Consider the following 20884-nt stretch of genomic DNA (forward strand, 5'->3'; position numbering starts at 1 on the left):
TTATTAGAATACGCGTACATTACTCTGGATCGTGGCATGGAAGCACACACACTCTAAGGTTATAGCTTTGGGAATGAGCTTAGATGGTAAAAGCTGATTACACGGGAAAGCAGAGGCCACTGGTTGATTGTTACATTGTTCTCTTACAGGCGGGTTAGACAAAAGGGCTGAGTACACAGTAGGCTAGCAGTGTTAAGTGGTCTCAGTGTATAGTATTAGTTTAGGCTATGAGGCCCAGCCAAGTTTCCAGTCCCTTAGAATGTAACATAATTTTACCACAATGCATTGTTACACTTAAGTCTCTTGTCTGTCTGAAACTGAATTCTAACGCTTTCATCAACTGCATTAAATTTATGTGTAATAAAAAGAAACACTTTGCATATTCTTTGTTGCTTAAACTTTTTCGGGGTTGGGGGTTCTTCCGCAGGTGAAGCAAGGCCCCGCCACAGTGCTGTTTCTCTGGCAATGCTTAAATCTTGGACGTTTTCTCTTAAACTGATGTTTCTGATTTATACGTAGCCAAACATGTCTTTATTTTGTATCTTCAGATGAACACTGTGCACTTTTAAAAATGGTCTGGGTATAAATGATGACAAACCCACCCTAGTAGCCACAGAGGTCATTTAGAAACATAGGAGTATCTCTCTCTCTCTCTCTCTCTCTCTCTCTAACACACACACACACACACACCATCTTGGTCTGACTGTCCCTGAACAGAGTTCACACTTTGCCACCTTCCTTGCCAAATCCTGGGATTCATTACAGTGGCCAGAACCAAGACACCCCCAATTATTACGATAAACAGGACACGTGTATTATACACTTGCTGAGTGCTCTTGAAAGGGCCAGAGCGAGACTTCCACACCTTCCTCTTTCCTCACCGTGGTTCCTTGTCCCAGGGTCTCTAGCTGAACTGGAGGCTTTCTGTTTAGGTTAAGCTGGCTGGCCAGGGTCTGGGGTTCCGGTTGAACCCCTACGTTCTGTAGCCACACCAGGCCCTTCACTTTGGTGTGGGGATTAAACTCGGATTCTCACGCAGAGCAAGCGTCTTGCCCACTGAACCACATCTCCCCAGCGCTCAGGAACTTTAGAAAAGTATGACCCCATACGACACAGGCCATACAACAAGGAAGTACCCACCGTTCATGGAACCCAGTATTAACTGTGTTTGCGTTTGTGCAACTTGGCACTCGCTCCTGGCACGGCTGTTTTAGCTGGTGCTGGGGAACGTGGAACTGAAGACGGGTTTTCGGTCTCACAGAGTGCAAGGCTAGAACTTCCAGAGATTCCTCCCCCCCCCCCCCCACACTCTACCCATGACTGCTAAAAGCCCTTCACGGGCCTAGTCATCTTCCTACTGCAGAGCAGGTCGCACAGCCCCCCACCCCAGACTCAATACTTTTGGGACGGGGCAGGGGGGAATCCAGAAGCCTGAGGTTCTGGCGGGATCTGCGTGATTTTGCTCCGGTAAATGTGCACAGCGCCGGCCAATCCCGTGTCCGAGAACCCGGGCGCGGCATCTCAGAGTCAGGCGCTCACCCCCCGCGGCCTCCGACCCGCGCTGCGCTCGCGAGTCCTTCCCCCGGCCGCGGCTCCGCACGGTGGGGGGTGGGGACGCCTACTTCCCCGGGCGCCGAGCTCTGCCCGCTGAGACTCAGGTGACTTCGCCGGCGCTAGACAGGCCGGGCAGGCGGTGTGGCCGGGCACGCGTGGGGAATGGGAGGGCGCGCGCGTAGAGCGGGGAGGGGGGCCCGAGGGGGGGTGCCGGCGGGCGCGCGCGTAGAGCAGGCAGGAGGGCTCGCGTGGAGCTGGAGGGGGCGCCGGGGTTCTGCGGTTGCGGAGGCCGCCACTACTTCACCGGCGCGGAGGCAGGGGGTTGGCCGGGGTGCGCAGCAGGTCGTGGGAGGTTCGCCGCTGACGTGGGAGAGAAACGCAGCGGCGCTTCCGCTTCCCGTGTCCTCGCGCCCTAGGGCGGCGACACAAAGGCGCGGAGTTTGGGAACCGCAAACCCGGCCGCTCCGTGCAGGAGAGGGCGCCGAAGTGGCCATTGCGCCCCGGCCCAGCCCAGAGATTTCTATTTCCGTGTGTGGTGTGTATTCAGTGAGGCAGGGTCTCTCAACCAAACCCAGGCTGCGATTACAGTCCCCGGGACATTTTATGTGCATCCTGGATCTGAACTTGGGTCCTCAAGCCTGTGTTTAACCACTGAGCCTAGCTCCTAATTTAGAGATTTCTTTCATTTTCTACTCTCTGGACTCAGTTTCCCTCATCAGTTTAGTGGCAAGACTGGGAGACACCTTCCAGGATCTAGGTGCACACAGCTGTTGAGGGAGGTGGGCCGCTTTTGAATCGGCCTTCCACGTGGGGACTGCTGCGGTCCTGCCCCTTGCAGTGTGGTGCTAAGCACAGCTTCAGTGCTATGGGATGCATAAAAGGGGTGGGGGTCTTTCACTTTGGGCTAAGAATCCCATTCCCTTCCCCGTTTCTGTTCTTCACGTTCCACCTTCCCTCTCCATATGATGAATCCATTAAGTGTTGGCTAAAGACAGTTCTGACCTGAGAGGCGCAGTAAATAATTTAAGTGGATGTGTGGGTCTGGCAGCAGCCTGTAGAGACAGTCTGTTTTTCTCCTCCCCAGAGGAGAGGGTTCAAGGCTGCCCACCCCGCTGACTAGCCTGTGCTAGGGCCGGCTAGCGGGAGGTCAGGGCCCTGGTTGAGTGTTGCCAGGATGTCCTGGCAACAGGTACCAGTTATTGTAGCCCGGACTGGAGGAAATAAAATCCTTGGTTCTTGCCATAAACCTTTTTGGAGACTATTTAAAAGATGTGCGCGGGATGGTGCTGTGTGAGGCCAGGGGATCAAGAGGTCAAGGCCAGCCATTGCTACACAAGACCTGTTTCAAGAAACAAAACAGAACATGTAAAAATAAGTAAAAGACATAAGAACACAGGGCTTATAATATTGAAACAATCATCAAAATGCTATTAAAACTCAAATTTATACAATATTCTTCATTAGCGGCCTTAAGTAACAAAATAACAAAATGTCATCTGAAGCAGATGCCATCTGAAGCTGAGTCCCCCCCCCCCATGCTCCGTGGACTTGGGGCAGCAGTGGCATGACTGTGTGTGTTGAGTCTCTAGACAAGCTTCATCAGGCACATTGCAAGTTCATAGTCCATGCTTCCCAGCACTCGGGGAGGCAGAGGCAGGTGGATCTCTGAGTTCAAGGTCAAGCCTGGTGAGTTCCAGAACAGCCTGGGCTACACAAAGAAACTGTCTGGAAGCAAACAAAACACCAATCAAATGAAAGACTGATTTTTTTCATCTAGTGACACATGAAAATAGAAATAAATGTATGTGTGAGTCCACAGCCCCCTGGGCTCTCCCAGTGAACACCCAGAAGCAGAGGGCTGTGACCTCAGGTGACTTGCTAAGAGCTGGTTTTCCTTCTAAGTTCTGTCTGTTTTTATCGTTATTAGATTGCTTAATGGGTTTGCTTGTTGGTTTGCGTCAGTGTCTTACTGTGTAGCACAGACTGGCCTGGAACTTGGAATCCTCTAGCCTCAGCTGCCAACTGTGACTGAAGCAGTTTTGGCCTCTCAGTGTCTTCTGACCTCTGTTAGTCTCAAGAGTCTCCTGTGCTCAAGGGCACAGTCGTTCTGGTGGGAAGAGCATTCTAGCAGAAAGCTGCAGGATTGTCCACTCCCCCTCCATCCCCTCCATCCCTCCACACCCCCTTCCCCCTACACTCCCTTCTTCCCCGCACCCCATCCACCCACCCACACTATCCCTCCATCCCCCTCTGCTCCTCCTGTGAGTGACACTTGCAGGATATCCCACTCAGAGTGGATGTGTCGTGGATGTGACTCTGGCGTACCGCAGCCTCTCTCCTTTCAGCGATGGTGAGCAAGTGTGTGTATCAGGGTTTCTTTTCTTTTTGTCACTGTGACCAAAATACATGTCAGAAACCACTTAGGCAGGAGAGAGTAGTTGTGGCTCATGGTCTCAGGGGTTCAGTCCATCCTGGCAAGGAGGGCTTGCTGCAGTAGGCAGTTTATAACTTGGTGGCCAGGAAGCAGAGGGGGAGCGTGGACTCTCCTGTGACTTTCTTGTTTTATTCTACCTGGGTTGCCTACATTCAGGTGGGTCTTCCCCCTCTGTTAGCCGCCTTGGAAGGCCTCCACGGACAGGACACAGTTGGGCCTCGTCTGCCTCAGGAGTGATTCTCAGTTCAGCCAAGTTACCGCTAGAGCAGTCAGTTGTCTTGGGTTTTAGGACAACATCACTAGTTGTTTTAGCTTCATTTTTTCCTGGCTCTGACAAAAATACCCTACAAGAAACAGGGAGGAGGGTTTATTCCCCGTGCAGGTCTAGATGTTCAATTCCATCGGTGGGGAGGGGAGCTGGAGGCTGCTGGCCACATTGTACCCACAGTCAGGAGGTAGAAATGCCCAGACTCAGTGATCTGCGAGGCTCCATTTCCTGAAGGTTCTCTAACCTCCAGTCGGGCCCCTTGTGTTCCAACAGCAAGCCTGTGGGGGGCATTTCTCATCCAACCTCAACACTAGTGTCAGGGAAGAAAAAGGGTTACTGCAGCTTAGCCCATACCCTGAGATGACCTGAGGATGCTCTGCTGAAACAGTGTCATGCCGATGCAGTGGGAAATTCAGATGAATTTCCCCAGGTTTTCAAGTGAAAAAGACGTAAGAACGAGAAGAGTTGAGCAGCCCAGAGAAACTGAGACATCATTTACAGGCTGGTGTCCCATTCTTAGAGTAACAGCGAGGCATATGCATGTGTCAGAAGCTGTAGTTAAAGACCTTCCTGGTAGCCCCTGGCTGGAAACAGCTCTTTGTCAACAGGGGGAGGGGTGAGTGCATTCTAGGTGTTTATACAGTGGGACATTCTACAGTCTTGGAGCTGAGACAATGAAACACAGAAGAGGATACAAGGTTAGCGCTGTGTGACGGTGAAGTTCCAAACTGGACACAAACAGACCTGTGGAGGCAGAGACTGGACTAGGGATCAGTCTGGTGCAATTAGTCACAAGGCGGGAGAGAGGGGCTTCTGGACTTGTCGGTTTTATCACAGGGGCAATTAGGTGAATGTCATTGGTGTGCCATTAGAAATAGTGATGGGCACATTTGTGCCTTTCCATACAGTCAGAATTTGCTAAATAATGATAAATTCACAACCAGTGCCATTTTCATTGGCTACAATTCTCCATTAGTTCTGATTTCTTGATAGCTGGTTGAGGCAGACACAGATTCTTTCATTCGGATCTTAATTACTGACTTATTAATCCTCAGATCACAAATTACACAGCACACAGTAAAACAATTTGTCTGTGTGTCTGTCTATTAGATGTTGGATGAGGTGGGATGTGTGAGAAGACACAGGCAGATTACTTGAAGTAAGTAGTTTACTAGAAGAGATATTAACGCCATCGGTAAGCAGAGGGGCACCAAGGTGGTTCAGAGAGAGATAGAATGGCAGGACCTCTGAAGAGAATCAGAGCCCATGTGGCAGAGGAGAACCCCTTTTTAGATCCTTTGTGGGGGGAGAGAGTGTCACAGTGAGAGCCAGCAGCCTGACTCCCCTGCACTGGACTACTGTCTATGTGCATTTGTGGGTAGACTCCAGAACACCGAAAGGGGTTCAGTCAGCTGTAGACGAGTGCACAGACCTTCAAAGAGGCCTCACTGTGGGTGAGCAGGGGCTAATAGGGATGCAAAGGACTCTAAATAATGACTTGTCTGCTACAAAATCAAGCTACAGAAATGAGGGAGAGACTTAGAGATGCAGAGCCAATTCCAAAGGGATGGGAGGGTGAACAGGCAGGCAGAAGGGTGGATAGACGGCAATCTGAGTAGGGCAAATAAATAAACTGCGAGGACAGAGCCAAGTGGAAGCCTCTGGAACAACAGATTTCTCCGTGTGTACTCCAGCTGATGAGATGGCAGGTTGGCAGGGCCATTGATGTTGAAATATTGGGTGAGCTCTTCTTTGGGTCCAGGAGAGGGTTGCACCATTGTCTCTCTTCAATATGCTTTGTAAGTTCTTGGTCTAGTTTTCCCAATATGATTTTAATATGCTAATGTGACCCCAGTGTGCTTTGATGAATGTATCGGGTGGCACCCTTTCCACCTTTAGAAATAAGTTATCAGTCTGTGCTGGTCAAATGGTAGCATTTATGGGCACAACAAGGGGTCAGAATCACCCTTCTCTAATGGAGTCAAAGCTGCTCATAAAACGGAGTTTCAGGATGAGGCATTGGCCTGGGAAAAGTAGTTTTAAACAACATGGAGTGACTTAGGGTTGAGTACATTCTGACCTTACCAGCAAGTCCATGTCTTAAAAGCCTTCATTTTAAAAAGTATACTTTAATTTAAAAAATATGTAAAGTGTTCTGCTGTATGAGAAATTTTGTCCATTCAGATTCTCTAATCTGGGAAGTCTGAAATGTAGAGGGCATGTCATTGGTGATTAAAAGGCCTCAAGATAGCTTGAGAACTGTCAAGGGGGGAAATGCAATATCAAATCAGTATTCTTTGTTGAATTAGGGACTTGTAAAGTTGATTCCCTTTTGCTGGTCTTTAACGCTCATATAAAACGACTTAGGGTTGTGTTTGATGATAGGATTGGGGTGGTGTGGAAGTCAGGGAATACTAAATTGAGGACTGAACATAAAATTTTGCTTTTGGATTAATTTTCTTCTGGTTTGATTTTTTTAAAGTGAATAACAATTTGCTTAAAAAAAAAAACCAGCTCGCTCGAGGGGCGGGAAAGACAGCTCAGTAGTCAAGAGCAAACATGGCTCTTCTAGAGGACCACAGCTGGGTTCCCAGCATTCCCACAGAGTGCCTTACAACTGCCTGCAACTCAAGCTTCACCCTGCTGGGAGTGCACCACCCACACGAGGGAGGATTGAGGCACCCAGCCTCTAACACAGAAAGATGTGTGTAGATAGAAGTTTCTGCCCCGCCTGGTCCCACAGTCATTTAGTCTCAAGTAAACACACAGGGGCTTATATTAATTGTAAACTGTTTGGCCTATTGCTCGTGCTTGTTACTAACTAGCTCTTACAACTTAAATTAACCCCAAATTCTTATCTATGTTTAGCCACGTGGCTTGGTACCTTTTCTCAGATGCTTCCTCGGCATCTAGTTGATGACTGTGTCTCTGCTTTTCCTCTTCCCAGAATTCTCTTAGTCTGGTCACCCTTGATTTCCTGCCTGGCTACTGGCCAATCAGCGTTTTATTAAACCAATACGAGTGACAAATCTTTACAGTGTACAAGAGCACTGTCCCACAGCAGATGTAGGTAAGCCAACATCTGCCCTCCATAGGCTGAACTTCACAATGACTCCGGTCACACAGGTGACCCCAGGGTGTTGTCCGCAGAACCACTATACTGCCATCACATAGGCTCCCATTCAAAGCTCACGGTGGAGGGGGCGGGGGGGTTGGGGGTGGGGGTGGCTGAGCTGGGAACCGGTGCACCCTGCTGTGGGGTTAGAAGGCCTCAGTCTGTGTTAAGACACTTTCTGTTGAGTCCTGGGGTCACCTGCTGTCAGTCCATCACCCCCTGCATGTTGTGGTGGCCCTGTTTAGAGGAGGGGCTCCCTTTATAGGATGTGGCCCAAAGAGTGAGACCTGTTGGTGGGCCTTGGAGGGGTCACCATGAATCCAGACTTTGTTTTCTGAGGGGAGGGAATCACGTAATTTATAGTCTCCTAACGAGGCTACCGTTCCATCCAGCTGGATCTCAGAAGAAGTCGAGACCCTGGGTTGCTCTACTGTGTCCCTCACCTCAAAGCTGCAGCTGTCCGAGCGACATCCCTTCTCTTTACTTTATTACTCTGGCTTCTGGAGTGCTCATCTCTCCTGAAATTCCACTCTTCTCGGCCTTCCTCTCTGTGGTCTGCCAACTCTCAGACACACAAGTTAGCGGGCTTACTCAGCCCTCTGTCCCAAGTCTCCGCAAGAATGGACAAGGTAGACACTCGTGTATTTTAATTACAGCTAGCTGGCTTTCAGGTTTCCTTAGGAAGTATCTAAAATTATACCTACATTTAAATGTATTTACATTTAGAGAGCTTATATCATCTTTCATCATTCGGAGAGACCTATTTCTGTATAGATTTTTTGGGAAAAAAATAGAATCTATTACCTGTGAAAAAGCGAGGCTGCCAAGGGAAAGATAGGGAACCAGGTTGATGTGTCTGAGTCAGCTTAGATGCTCAGCTGGGTGACACTGGGTGTGTTTCCTAACCTTGCTGGGCTTGGTTTTCTCTGTAGTAGATGATGACACCCTCAAGATTGTCATTATGGAAAGAATTAATACTTGTGACTGCATTTTCTCCACAGTTAATATGCAAAGTGTTAGAGCTACTGAGAAACAGTAGGAAAGCCATACAGAGGAACACCTTCATGTTAGACATGGAAAGGGGAGACGGTTCACTTAGTAAAACACATGCCACACAAGCCTGAGGCCCAGAGTCCAGATCTCCAACACCAGCCAGTGTTTCCAGAGGTCCTGAGTTCAATTCCCAGCAGCCACATGGTGGCTCACAGCCATCTGTAATGAGATCTGGTGCCCTTTTCTGGCCTGCAAGCATACAGACAGAACATTGCATACATAATAAATAAATAAATCTTTAAAAAAAAAAAAGAAAAGAAAAAGAGGGGGACAGTGGCATGTGCCTGGAACCCCAGTACTGGGGAAGTAGAGACAGGAGGTTTCCTGGAGCTCATGGCCAGGTGGGCCCTGTCTAAAAATATGAGAGTAATTGAGAAAAGAACCCAGTTGTGCCCTCTAACTTCTACATAAGGGTATATACACAGCTGCTTGTGCACACAGGCACCCTCACATACTCTCACACACACTCACACATACACACACTCACACACACATTCACACTCACACATACACTCACACACACTAACACACACACTCACTCACACAATACACTCACACACACTTATATATACTCTCTCACACACTCACACGTACACACACTCACACACATTCACACTCATACACTCACACACATTCATATATACTCTCACACACACTCACACGTACACACACTCACACACATTCACACTCACACATACACACTCTCACACACACTAACACACATACACTCACTCACACAATACACTCACACACACTCATATACACTCTCACACATTCACTCATACACTCTCACTTACACACACTAACGCACACATACACTCACACACACACTCACTCATACACTCTCACACACACTAACATGCATACACACTCATATACACCCCCCCCCCACTCACTCACACACACACACACGAATGAGAAGACATTAGACAGTTGGGAGTTCCTTTCTGCTCTCCCCCGGACAGGATAGGGTTTCTGCCGCTGAGAGGGTGAGAGCTAGGAACTCTGATCCCCATTTATGGTCACTGCTGGCTGCTGGCTGTCCCTGTGTGGATCCCTGCTTCTCCTTCAGTGGAATTCTGACCCCTAGAAAGAAGAAAGCGTGAGGGTCTATGGGACGGCATCCGTGAGTCAGGTGTTAAATGACAGAGTGGAGGAAGCCATTCTAGCACAGAGACGCCTTCGGCAGAGCTCTCAACATTTTGTGGTTAAGATTTTTTCCTATGGGTGTGGGTCTCTTAGTTTAATGAACCCCAGATACTTTAAAAACATTATCAACCTTTGTTCTTTTCTTTCCAGTATGTAATATGAAGTCGATTTCTTGTCTGTTTCTTCTGCCTTCAACTTCACGCTCTTGTCAGTAACGTGGGTTGGGACCCTGGGCCTGCAGCTTTGGACTGACCAGTTTGTGTTTGACCCCCAGCCCACCACAGAGGCCTGAGCTAGTTTTCTAGAACTTAAGTGTCCCCACGTTTGTGATTTGGTTCCAGCACTTTGTCTCCACTTCCCATTGAGGTCCTGAACCGTAGGCCTCCCTGCCCATGTACAGTGTTTATAGGATTCTTGTGAACTTTCAGATACTTAACTGAATTATTCAGTGGGATTCTCCTGTCACATAGGATCACCTGTGTCTGGCTGTGATCCAAAAATATTAAGTGGAAAGTTCCATGAAGGAACACTGTAGAGTGGTGTGAAAAGGCTCTGTGCTGTCCGGCTCCACTCCACAGAGGACATAGCCTCTCCCTGTGTCCTGTGCGTCCAAACATTGCACTCCCTCACTTGTTCCTTAGTTAGCACAGTCCCTAGATTAACTGTCTCAGAGTACTTGTGTTCAGTAATGCAACGATGACCACAAAGCGCAGGACTGGCAATTCAGACATGCGCTGAGCAGCCCCACTCTGTTTGCTTGAAGAGACAAGCTGAAAGCTCCTAAATAAGGTAGGGAAAGGAGTCGAATCGGAACTGCAGAGATCTGTGTGAACAAAACAAAACAAAGCGGTTTCTGTTCATGAAATTGTAAAGGGGGGGAAACTAAATCTATGCTGAAGTTGCTCTTGCATCTCATAGTACAGAACTCACAGCCGTGGTGCATGTCTGTGCTCTATGGAACTCACAGCCGTGGTGCATGTCTGTGCTCTAGGGAGCTCACAGCCGTGGTGCATGTCTGCGCTCTAGGGAGCTCACAGCCATGGTGCATGTCTGCGCTCTACAGAGCTCACAGCCGTGGGGCATGTCTGTGCTCTAGGGAGCTCACAGCCGTGGTGCATGTCTGCGCTCTACAGAGCTCACAGCCGTGGTGCATGTCTGCGCTCTACAGAGCTCACAGCCGTGGTGCATGTCTGTGCTCTAGGGAGCTCACAGCCATGGTGCATATCTGTGCTCTAGGGAACTCACAGCCGTGGGGCATGTCTGCACTCTACGGAGCTCACAGCCGTGGTGCATGTCTGCGCTCTACAGAGCTCACAGCCGTGGGGCATGTCTGTGCTCTAGGGAGCTCACAGCCGTGGTGCATGTCTGCGCTCTACAGAGCTCACAGCCGTGGTGCATGTCTGCGCTCTACAGAGCTCACAGCCGTGGTGCATGTCTGTGCTCTAGGGAGCTCACAGCCATGGTGCATATCTGTGCTCTAGGGAGCTCACAGCCGTGGGGCATGTCTGCACTCTACGGAGCTCACAGCCGTGGTGCATGTCTGCATTCTAGGGAGCTCACAGCCATGGTGCATGTCTGCACTCTACGGAGCTCACAGCCGTGGGGCATGTCTGCGCTCTAGGGAGCTCACAGCCGTGGTGCATATCTGTGCTCTAGGGAGCTCACAGCCATGGGGCATGTCTGCACTCTACAGAGCTCACAGCCGTGGGGCATGTCTGCGCTCTATGGAACTCACAGCCGTGGTGCATGTCTGCGCTCTACAGAGCTCACAGCTGTGGTGCATGTCTGCGCTCTAGGGAGCTCACAGCCGTGGGGCATGTCTGCGCTCTACAGAGCTCACAGCCATGGTGCATGTCTGCACTCTACAGAGCTCACAGCCGTGGGGCATGTCTGTGCTCTACGGAACTCATGGCCGTGGTGCATGTCTGCATTTTAGGGAGCTCACAGCCGTGGTGCATGTCTGCACTCTACGGAGCTCACGGCCGTGGTGCATGTCTGCATTCTAGGGAGCTCACGGCCGTGGTGCATGTCTGCACTCTAGGGAGCTCACGGCCGTGGTGCATGTCTGCACTCTAGGGAGCTCACGGCTGTGGGGCATGTCTGCGCTCTAGGGAGCTCATAGTCATGGGGCATGTAGATGTAGCTGGAGGCTGCCCTTTCACTTCCTGGCCTCCTGATCCTGAGTAATCACACAGAAACTTGTATTATTTACACACTGTTTGGCTCAGGCTTCTTACTGCCCAGCTCTCTATATAAATTAGCCATTTCGCCCTTCCTTTCCATCTCTCTTCCAAAGAGGTAGCTGCTGCATATAAATAAAGAAGTGTGTGTGTTTGTGTGTGTTTGTGCATGCACACATGTTCGTATGTGGTCGTGGTCCTCCTACATTGTGGGACCTATGATATATGGACAAGGACTAACGTGTTCATGTGTGGTTGTGGTTTGCCTACATCAAGGACCTATGATAAATGGGCAAGGGCTGAAGAGAGATGGAGGGAAGATCTGCTAAGAAGGGTTTGTGGTTGTCTCCGTGTAGATTTGCTAAGAAGGGTTTGTGGTTGTCTCCATGTAGATTTTGTAGCTTTGAGGAGGTATTCAAGCACAATTCCCATGGGATGAGATGAGGCAGGGAAGAAACCCTAGGAAGAAGGCTTCCAGCTGACCCCCAAGACTATTTCCATGCTGCCCAAGGGGTGGGATCCCCTGGCTGAGCACGGGAAAAGGAAGAAGAATGACCCCAAAGAAGACTTGAGGGCTGCCGATTGCTGGAAGGGAAGTAGGAGCAGGTTGGACGGCTGTGACCAGTTTAGATGTTCTAAGTTGGATTTCTTCCACTTTGGGCCACAGGTAGGTAAGCTAGCAGTGCATTTAATTCACCAACTAGTAGCTACCTATGTTTTATTGAGTGCTTAGGGCTGGCTCTGGGCAGTTTACGCATAACTCATTCACCAGCCTCATGAGGAGCTGTAGCTGGGACCTGGCTACCTTCCCATGTTGTTGAACCAGCGCTTGGCAGAGTGGTGACTTCTAGCAGGGTCGGGTGCTGGCATTTGTCCCTGAGCTGTTGGATGGAAGCTGTAGGGACCAGATCCAAGTCTGAGATGTGCTGGAGGAGACAGTCCTACTGTTTTTCTGACAATGATTAATACTACGTGTCAGTGTGTCTGAGCACCCAATGTATAATACAGCTAAGACCATATGCAATTATAATACAGCAAAAAAATGTTATAAAAATGAGCCCTGTACTTCTCCAGGTGTAAACCCTTCATGCAGAAGCATTACTCAAGATAGAGTATCTTTTGGAACTTGGAGGAGAGGAGAGGGGAAACTGAGGTTGGGATGTAGAATAAATAAATACATATTAAAAAGAGATAGAGTATTGTAAGGAGACCGCTTGTTTTCCAGCTGCTTGGCAGCTCAGCCCTGAGATAATCACACAAAACTGTATTATTTAAATCACTGCTTGACCCATTAGCTCTAGCTTCTTATTAGATAACTGTTACATCTTAATTTAATCTATCTCCATTAATCTGTGCATCACCAGAAGATTGTGGCCTACCAGCAAAGTTTCAGCTCCATAGCTTCTCTCTGACTCTGCCTCCTTTCTCCCAGCATTCACTTTAGTTTTCCCTCACCTAGCTCTGCTCTACCCTATCAAGCCAAGCCAGTTTCTTTATTAACCAATGATGTTCACAGCATACAGAGAGAAAATCCCACATCAGAGTATCTTGGAAAAAGTAGATCTTCTAGTGCCTTCCTTTGACATACAAGATTATGTTTAATTATATACATTTAGGAGTACTTCCCAATTCCCTGATTCTTCATGAGATGAGGCAGGTGTCCAGTGTAACCTCAGTCTTCTGTGGCAGGAGGCATGCTAACATACCAACAGCAAATTCCCTTTCATTACAGGAAAGATGGCCCCGCTGTTACTACAGCATTTCAGAAACTCTGTCTAGGAGATGGCAGCAGTGAAGCAAGATGAGACGTATGGAATCAGGTTCCCCGAGTGATGTAGGAGGGTCTGCTATCTATCTGTTGCTTTCATTGGTTAATTAGTAAAGAAAACTGCCTGGCCTGATAGGTCAGAACATAGGTAGGCGGAAAAGACAGAACAAAATTGTGGGAGAAAGAAAGCAGAATGAGTCAGTCGCCATGCTTCTCCTGCCCAAGATAGACGCGGATTAGAATCCTCCCGGTAAGCCACCGCTAAACAGATTATTGGAAATGGGTTAGATCAATATGTAAAAGTTAACCAATAAGAGGCAACAGATAATGGGCCAGGCAATGTTTAAAAGAATACAGTTTCCATGTTATTATTTCGGATGTAAACTAGCCAGGAGCCGGGCGGCGGGAATGTGGCCCGCCGCTCCTTTTACACCCAAGAGAGCAGAGGCCATCATTACTAATGGGAGAAACCAGACTACCCTTCTTGGGCAAGGTCTTGGTCATGCCCATGGGCTTGCTGGGTGAAGGGACACTGGCTCTGTGTCCATGGCTCATGAGGGCCCAGATGGTCTTTCCTTCCTGTCTCCTGGAAGTCTGGAAGGAATTTGTGTGTAGCAGGTTCTGAGTCAGGCTCTGAGGGAAAGGGATTCTCTGTATGTAATAAATCCAGGCAGCCACAGAGCCATTACCTTGCACACTGTCTTAACCCACTTGACTGAGATGGGGACTTTGGATCGCTCACCCCAGGACTTGGCCACTATGGCTTTGCTGCTTGTTTCCATGACTCCACAATGTACGATAGAGTGATCACTTTTCAGGCCAGGCCCAGTTCTTCCAGGCTGTGAGGCATTGCCACATTGTCATCCATAAAGGGCTTCCCTCCTCTGCCCTCCCGACCTCACTGGGCCACCAGGGAAACCGAGTGGGAGAGTGAAATCGTGCTTCTGACTTTATTGCTCCTGATTAGAAATGTTTGCTTGGGACGTAGGAGTTTGTATCATTTAATTTGGTGTCTACCATAACATGCGTTTAAGATGTTTGTATAAAAGGGCTTAAAGTTAGTTAATGCTTTATCGCTTGGGGATACTTGGATACTTGGGGGCATTTAATTTGCAGAATTTTTAAAAAACAATTTACACACACACACACACACACACACACACACACACACACAGTGTTCTGTATGCCTGCATGCCAGAAGAGGGCATCAGATCTCATTATAGATGATTGTAAGCCACTATGTGGTTGCTGGGAATTGCACTCAGGACCTCTGGAAGATGCAGCCAGTGTTCTTAACCTCGGAGCCATCTCTCCAGCCCTAACTTGCAGAATTTAGGACTCAGCTTTCTGTTACCTTTTCTGTTACTTGGAATGTAGACTTAGCCTCCATGACAGAGAGTGCTGGACTACTGGAGACTTGCCAGCCAAGATGTGTGTTTCTGGGTCTTGTGACAGGTTAGCTAGGTGTGGTCAGGGTAGCTTTGGGGTGAGGGGTCTGTGCAGTCATGGACTGGGGTGCCTTCTACCTTATTTTCCCTATAGCTTTCACCTGTTGGTTCAAGGGGACTGTCCCAGTTTTGATCAGTATGAAAGGGAGGAAAAGAGGAGGTTACCCACAGCCTCACCCCTCCTTGCACATGAGGGGAATAAACATGGCGTCGTGTGTAGAATTCAGTGTGTGTCCATATAAAAATCCAGTTCCTTTGTGAGAAGGGAGGCCTGTATATGTAGGCGGAGCAACAAAGGAAAAAGGAGGAGAAAGAAGAGGAGGGGGGAGGTTATCTGTGCTTTCCTTTTACTTGGGCTTTTGTAGCATGATTAATCAAAATCCAGAGACAGAAATTGGGGTTCAACATGAAGATCAGAAAAGCAAAACAGCCAGCCACCAGCTCTTACCTCTACATCAGTCTGAAATGGCGATCCTGCCTCCAGGAATCTCAGAACGAGACTGTCTCTGAGAGCTGCCTCGTCTCATCTTCTATTCCTCTTTAGGGCTGGGATTAAAGGTGTGCACCACTACTGCCAGTTTCTATGGCAAACTAGCATGGTTACTGGGATTAAAGGTGTGTGCCACCATTGCCTGGTCTGTAAGGCTGACCAGTGGGGCTGCTTTACTCTCTGATCTTCAGGCATGCTTTACTTATTAAAATACAAATAAAATGCTCCTACAGGTTTCAAAAGGCATTGGTATTTGTGGACATGGTCATCCCTTATCGTCACATCCCAGGCAAATTGCTTAGTGCTGGGGCCTTAGAAATCACGGTCCTTATTGTTCACAAAGGGAACTCTTTGATGTATTCTGTGTTATATCTAGAGAAAGACTTAGGCAAATGGGGTGTGTCTGTCTGTCCTGTGTGTGTTGAGCGTAGGAAGGGGTAAGGTCAATGGGAACAGGGTGGGTGGTGGGGGAGGGGGTGTTTGTTTGGAATTGCGTTGGTGTCACCTTGAAAAGTGAAGGTGCTCGGGAGTGCCAGCCAACTCAGTGGACATCAAGAGGCCAATGTCCAGTGTCACCTCTGACATCTTGTCTGTTTCTCTCCTACAGACCCTGCACGCTGCACTGGGGACCAGTGAGTGACTCCGGCAATGCTACCCCGATGGGAACTGACTCTTTACCTGCTTGCTTCCCTGGGCTTCCACTTCTACTCTTTCTATGAAGTGTACAAAGTCTCCAGGGGTAAGACTCCAAGGCTTTCTGATGACCCGTCCAGAAGGGAATGGGAAGGGAGTGTCCGAGATGAGGATTCAGGAGGACATTGCCGTGGTCATGTGACCGTTGCTGCGGTCTGTTTCCCGGATATGTGCACTTTGAATCCGTGGCAGAGCCCAGGATTGCCCCTCCTGGTCTTTTACATGAACCGGTGGCTTGTCTTCTCCAGCAGCTTCTACTTTCCTTGTTGGTCCTGGGAAGGACCTCTGGCATGTGAACTGCCACCGAGCAGTGCCCCCAGGCTCTGACAACAGCAGGAACATTTGATCCAACTTCTCTCTCTAAGACCCTGAAGGAATCCGAAGTAAACTGTTTTTCTTTCAATGTCTTTCTTGGCAGGCTCATCTCAGAGACCTGGGAGGTCTGAGGTGTTAGCCACGCCCACCCCTTCTGATGGGGGGGGGGAGGAACCGGCGGGGGGAGAGGGAGGGGTGGGAATGGGTTGAGGGGGGGTCGGTCTGAGGTGTTAGCCACGCCCACCCCTTCTGTGTTTTCTTTCTCTTGGTTTCTTTTGTCTTGCTGTGTTGCCCAGGCTAGCCTCACATTCCAGGATTTCCTCCAGTCTTCTGAGTAACTGGAGTTAGGGCAAAATACCACCACCACACCCCACTTCCATAGTTTAATTTTTAAAAATTTTTCCTGTATTGAGAACTGAACCCAGGATGTTGTATCACATGCTAGAAGCAGCCTACCCCTAGGCCATCTCCCCATCCTTCTTTTTTGGTTTTTTAATTTGAGATAGGATCTTGCTAAATTACTCATGCTGGTGGTGAAATCACTTGGTAGCCCCAGGTTGGCTTTGAACTCACACAGTCCGCCTGCTTTGACCTCCCAATGGATTACAGATGGAGGATCATCAGGGCTGCTCAGCTGGTCTTTAGGAGGAGCGGGAACTGAGCTGGGGAGATGGTTCTGTGGGTAAAGCACCTGCCTGGTATGGCTGATCACCTGGGTTTGGTCCCGAGATCTCACAGAAAGGTGGAAGGAGAGAGCTGACTCCTGAGAATTGTCTCCTGACCTCTGTGTGTGCACCATGACGCACATACATGCATGCACGCACACACATGTGCACACACACACAGAGATATAATAATAATAATATAATTCTAAAAGGGGGATTAGGAGCTATCCAGGTAGGACAGGGATGAGGTTATAGGCTGTGGACAAGCTTGCATCTGCCATCGGGACGAGAGAGAACACAGCATGGTCAGAGCCACGGATCACTCAGCAGAACTGGGATGTGGGGTCTGATAGGTCATGGGGAGACCTGACCTCAGCTTGAAGGACTGTATAGGAATGTGACAGCTATTAAAATCCATGAAGAGATTTGGCCTCTGTCTTTTTAAAAACTACTTTTAAAATTTTATTTGAGGGGCTGGTGAGATGGCTCAGTGGTTAAGAGCACTGACTGCTCCTCCAGAGGACCCGGGTTCAATTCCCAGCACCCACATGGCAGCTCGCAGCTGTCTGTAGCTCCAGTTCAAGAGAATCTGACATTGTTATACCAATGTGCATGAAATAAAGTTAAATAAAGTTTAAAAAAAATTTTATTTGATGTGTATGAGGGCTTTGCCACATGACATACTTGGTAACCGTGGAGGTCAGAATGTGTTGGATCCCCTGTAACTGGAGTTATAAGGGTTGTGAGCTCTCCTGTAGGTGCTAGGAATAAAACCCAGGTCATTTGGAGGAGCAGTCAGTGCTCTTAATCACTGAGCCATCTCTCCAGCTTCTGGGCTTTTTCTTGAAGGCAGGGGAGTGTGGGGGAAGCTGATGCAGTCACTTAGAATGGCAAAGATTGGGCTGTAGCTCAGTGGTAAGCTTAGTATTGGTCACGTCCTGGGTTCAATATCCAGACCATAATAAAACACAGTAACAAATAGGTTCTGGGCAGCCTATCCCAGATATCTATCCCTATAACTCACCAGGCTTGACTTTGCTGTCCATTTTCCATGTTGGCCATTCAAGGGAGTTGAGAACTAACTGCTCTTTGGTGGAGACTGACCAAGTAGGCTCATCCTGTCCTGGAGCCGTGAGCTTTCAGAGACAGTAGAAGGAACTCCAAATCTGGCTTAACTCTGGGTCCTTTCCCCCTTGTCTTAGGACACTTTAGCTGAGCACAGTGAAATGAAGTGTTACTCAGAAGTCAGGCTTGGGAGCAGTGACCAACATAAACAGGTCCCTAGGTTACGAGGAGTCTAGTTGGCATGAGATGCCCCGTTCTTCTGCCAGTGATTCTGGGGCCCTTAAAGGTGGCCCCGCCTCTAGTGAGGTCATCGCTCTGGCTGAAGTTCACATTTGCCTTTTGCCCAGCAGGAAAGACAGACAAGAAAGTGGAGTTACGTTCTCCTTTGGGAATCATATCTGTTCACAATTTGTTCATTAGCACTAGTCCTGGGGCCTCATTCACAGAGAGAGACGCTTGGGGAGGTTGTCTTGGCATGGAGCCATTTATCCAGCACCCTAAGGAGCCCTGTTGGAGCGGAAGAAAGCAGGGATAGATTTTATCAGTGAGCTAGTGTCTTCCCTAGATGGCTGCATTTTTACCAGCGAGTCAGTCTCTTCCATAGATGGCTGTCTTACTTGTCTTTTGCTGTGTGATAAGCGATCCTGAAGTTTTGTGATTTAAAAATAATAACTGCCATTTTTTTTATAACTCCCTATTATGTGAAGATTTTCCCTTTTGAAAAGGTTTTTGTTTTGTAGTAGTTTCGGGTTTGTGGTAGAGGTGAATAGCACGGACAAGTTCCCAAACGCCCGAGTTCTAGCGTGTGCCACTTTTGGTCAGTGTCCAGTACCACAGGGGTGCATTTGTCCAGTTGAGTCAGACAGCATTGTTGGCCAGTCTCCTCAGTTTACATCAGATCCAACGCTCTGATGGGTATTGTATACTGTGTGGATTTGAGAGGCGTAGCGTGACATGCGTCCATTGTTAGACTATGGCACAACAGTGTGTCTCCTCAAAAAGTTCCATCTTGCCAACTCATCCACCAAACCTCCCGTCTCTCTATTGTCTCCATCGGTTTGCTTCTCCTAGAATGCCATGGAGCTGGAGTTCAAGAGGTGTCATCTTTTAAGCGTGGCTTCTTTCCTCTAGGGAAAAGCATTGAGGGGACTTAAATGTGCTTCACAGCTCAACAGCTCCTTTCCTCCCCTCCTCCCCTTTCTTCTCTCCTTCTGGAGACGGGTCTCAGGCAGCATTAGACTGGCTTTGAACTTCTGATCCTCCTGCCTCCACCTCCTGAGTGTTGAGATTAGAGATGTGGGCTGACTGCCCAATTCACGCAGTGCTGGGGATCAAACCGGGGTGTTAGTTTCCAACTCACTTCTTTCGAGCACTGAATAATATTCCACTGTCTGGACTTACAGGATTCCAGCGTTATACTGACCCGGCCGGGCAGCTCACCAGCATTCAGGCAAACATCTAGCCGGCCCAGGGGACCTGTGCACGGCTGTATACAACTCTGTACTCTGCACAGGATTTCCCTTTTAAGTAAGCTCACCCGCATGTTTGTCCCTTTTTTCAGTCTCCCACAAAACAAAGACAGTCTATGCTAACATATGCAATCAACAATAGCTTTGTTTATTCCAGCATGCTGGAGTCTGCCAGTTAGGCAACAAAATGGCTACACTCCCCCTTTATATGCAACCAGGAGAGGTCGAGGAGGGTGGGGTTAGACCATCCTGGACCCAATTGGCTGGGGATTAGGTCATCCCGAACCTGATTGGCTGGGACTCCTTTTCCTGCTTTAAAAGAATACAGAACCCAAAAGTGAAACTAAACTGAGACCCAGGCCCAGTAGGGGAAGCTTGGCCCTGGAGCTACGGAGGCTTCTCCATCATAATCACTTTCAAGTGTTGGCAGCTGCGCATAAAGCCACTATAAACAGTGGTGTGCAGGTTTTTATACTGATGGGTTCTTACCTTGATTGTGTACAAACCAATGCCATTGCGGGTCATGTGCCAAGGGTGTTTTATTTTCATAAGAAACTATCCACGTTCAGCTTTGCACCCCGAGACTCGGGCGAGGTGGGAGCATTTACCTGTAACACAAGAAAAGAAACTCCCTATCACGGATCTCACATTTTGCTTTGTTTTTGGACTAAGTCTCACGGTACAGCACAAACTGGCCTCAACTTCATGGTAACCTTCCTGCCTCATCTCCGCGCGGCACCATGCCTGGCTACCATGCGTCCTGAGGCTTGGTTAACGAGCCTGGCATTAATGGCCTTTCTCTGAAACAGAACATCTGTTTAAGGTGTCAGTTTACCGGAAGCCTTTCTGAAGACCAGAGTGGTCGTTAGCGACAACTGTTGGTGACAAAGGCGCCTAGCCACCTGTGAAAGCAGCGACGGGCCATCCGTCTGCTTCTGACTGCGTTCCGTGCTATCCATACTTAGGATTTCTGGTTCTTGTGTGCACTCTGACTGTTTGGAGTGCTCTAGGGATCTGTCTGTTTGATGGAGTACGTCGGTTTAGTATATTGTGTGGTGCCATCTTAACCATTTGTCTCCGTTATCTTCTTCTCTGTGGATTTAACATTTTGCCCTCCCTTCCTCTTGGTCCCAGTCCTCACCCTGCGGTATTTTATTCCCATCTTCTCCCTCCCTCCCTCTGGTGTTCTGTTTTCCCACTTCCCCTTCCCCCATGTCT

The 20884-nt window shown here is 48.8% G+C and overlaps 1 protein-coding gene across 2 annotated transcripts in view; it reads left to right on the forward strand.

Annotated features, from left to right (window-relative positions):
- Positions 1–1324: 1324 nt before the first annotated feature.
- Hhat (hedgehog acyltransferase) overlaps positions 1325–20884 on the forward strand; it is a 247720-nt gene continuing 228160 nt past the window's right edge. Inside the window, exons 1-2 of one of the 2 annotated variants that reach the window (XM_087906017.1) lie at positions 1325–1467; positions 16067–16198. In XM_087906017.1, the coding sequence (XP_087762143.1) occupies positions 16108–16198 (91 nt within the window). In that variant the 5' untranslated portion in view covers positions 1325–1467; positions 16067–16107. Of the gene's footprint in view, positions 1468–1522; positions 1659–16066; positions 16199–20884 lie in introns of those variants that run through there. The other variant, XM_087906016.1, reaches the window with a different exon arrangement.

Source organism: Myodes glareolus, chromosome 5 (assembly GCF_982192425.1).
Source record: "Myodes glareolus chromosome 5, mMyoGla1.1, whole genome shotgun sequence".
Classification (NCBI taxonomy): Eukaryota; Metazoa; Chordata; class Mammalia; order Rodentia; family Cricetidae; genus Myodes; species Myodes glareolus.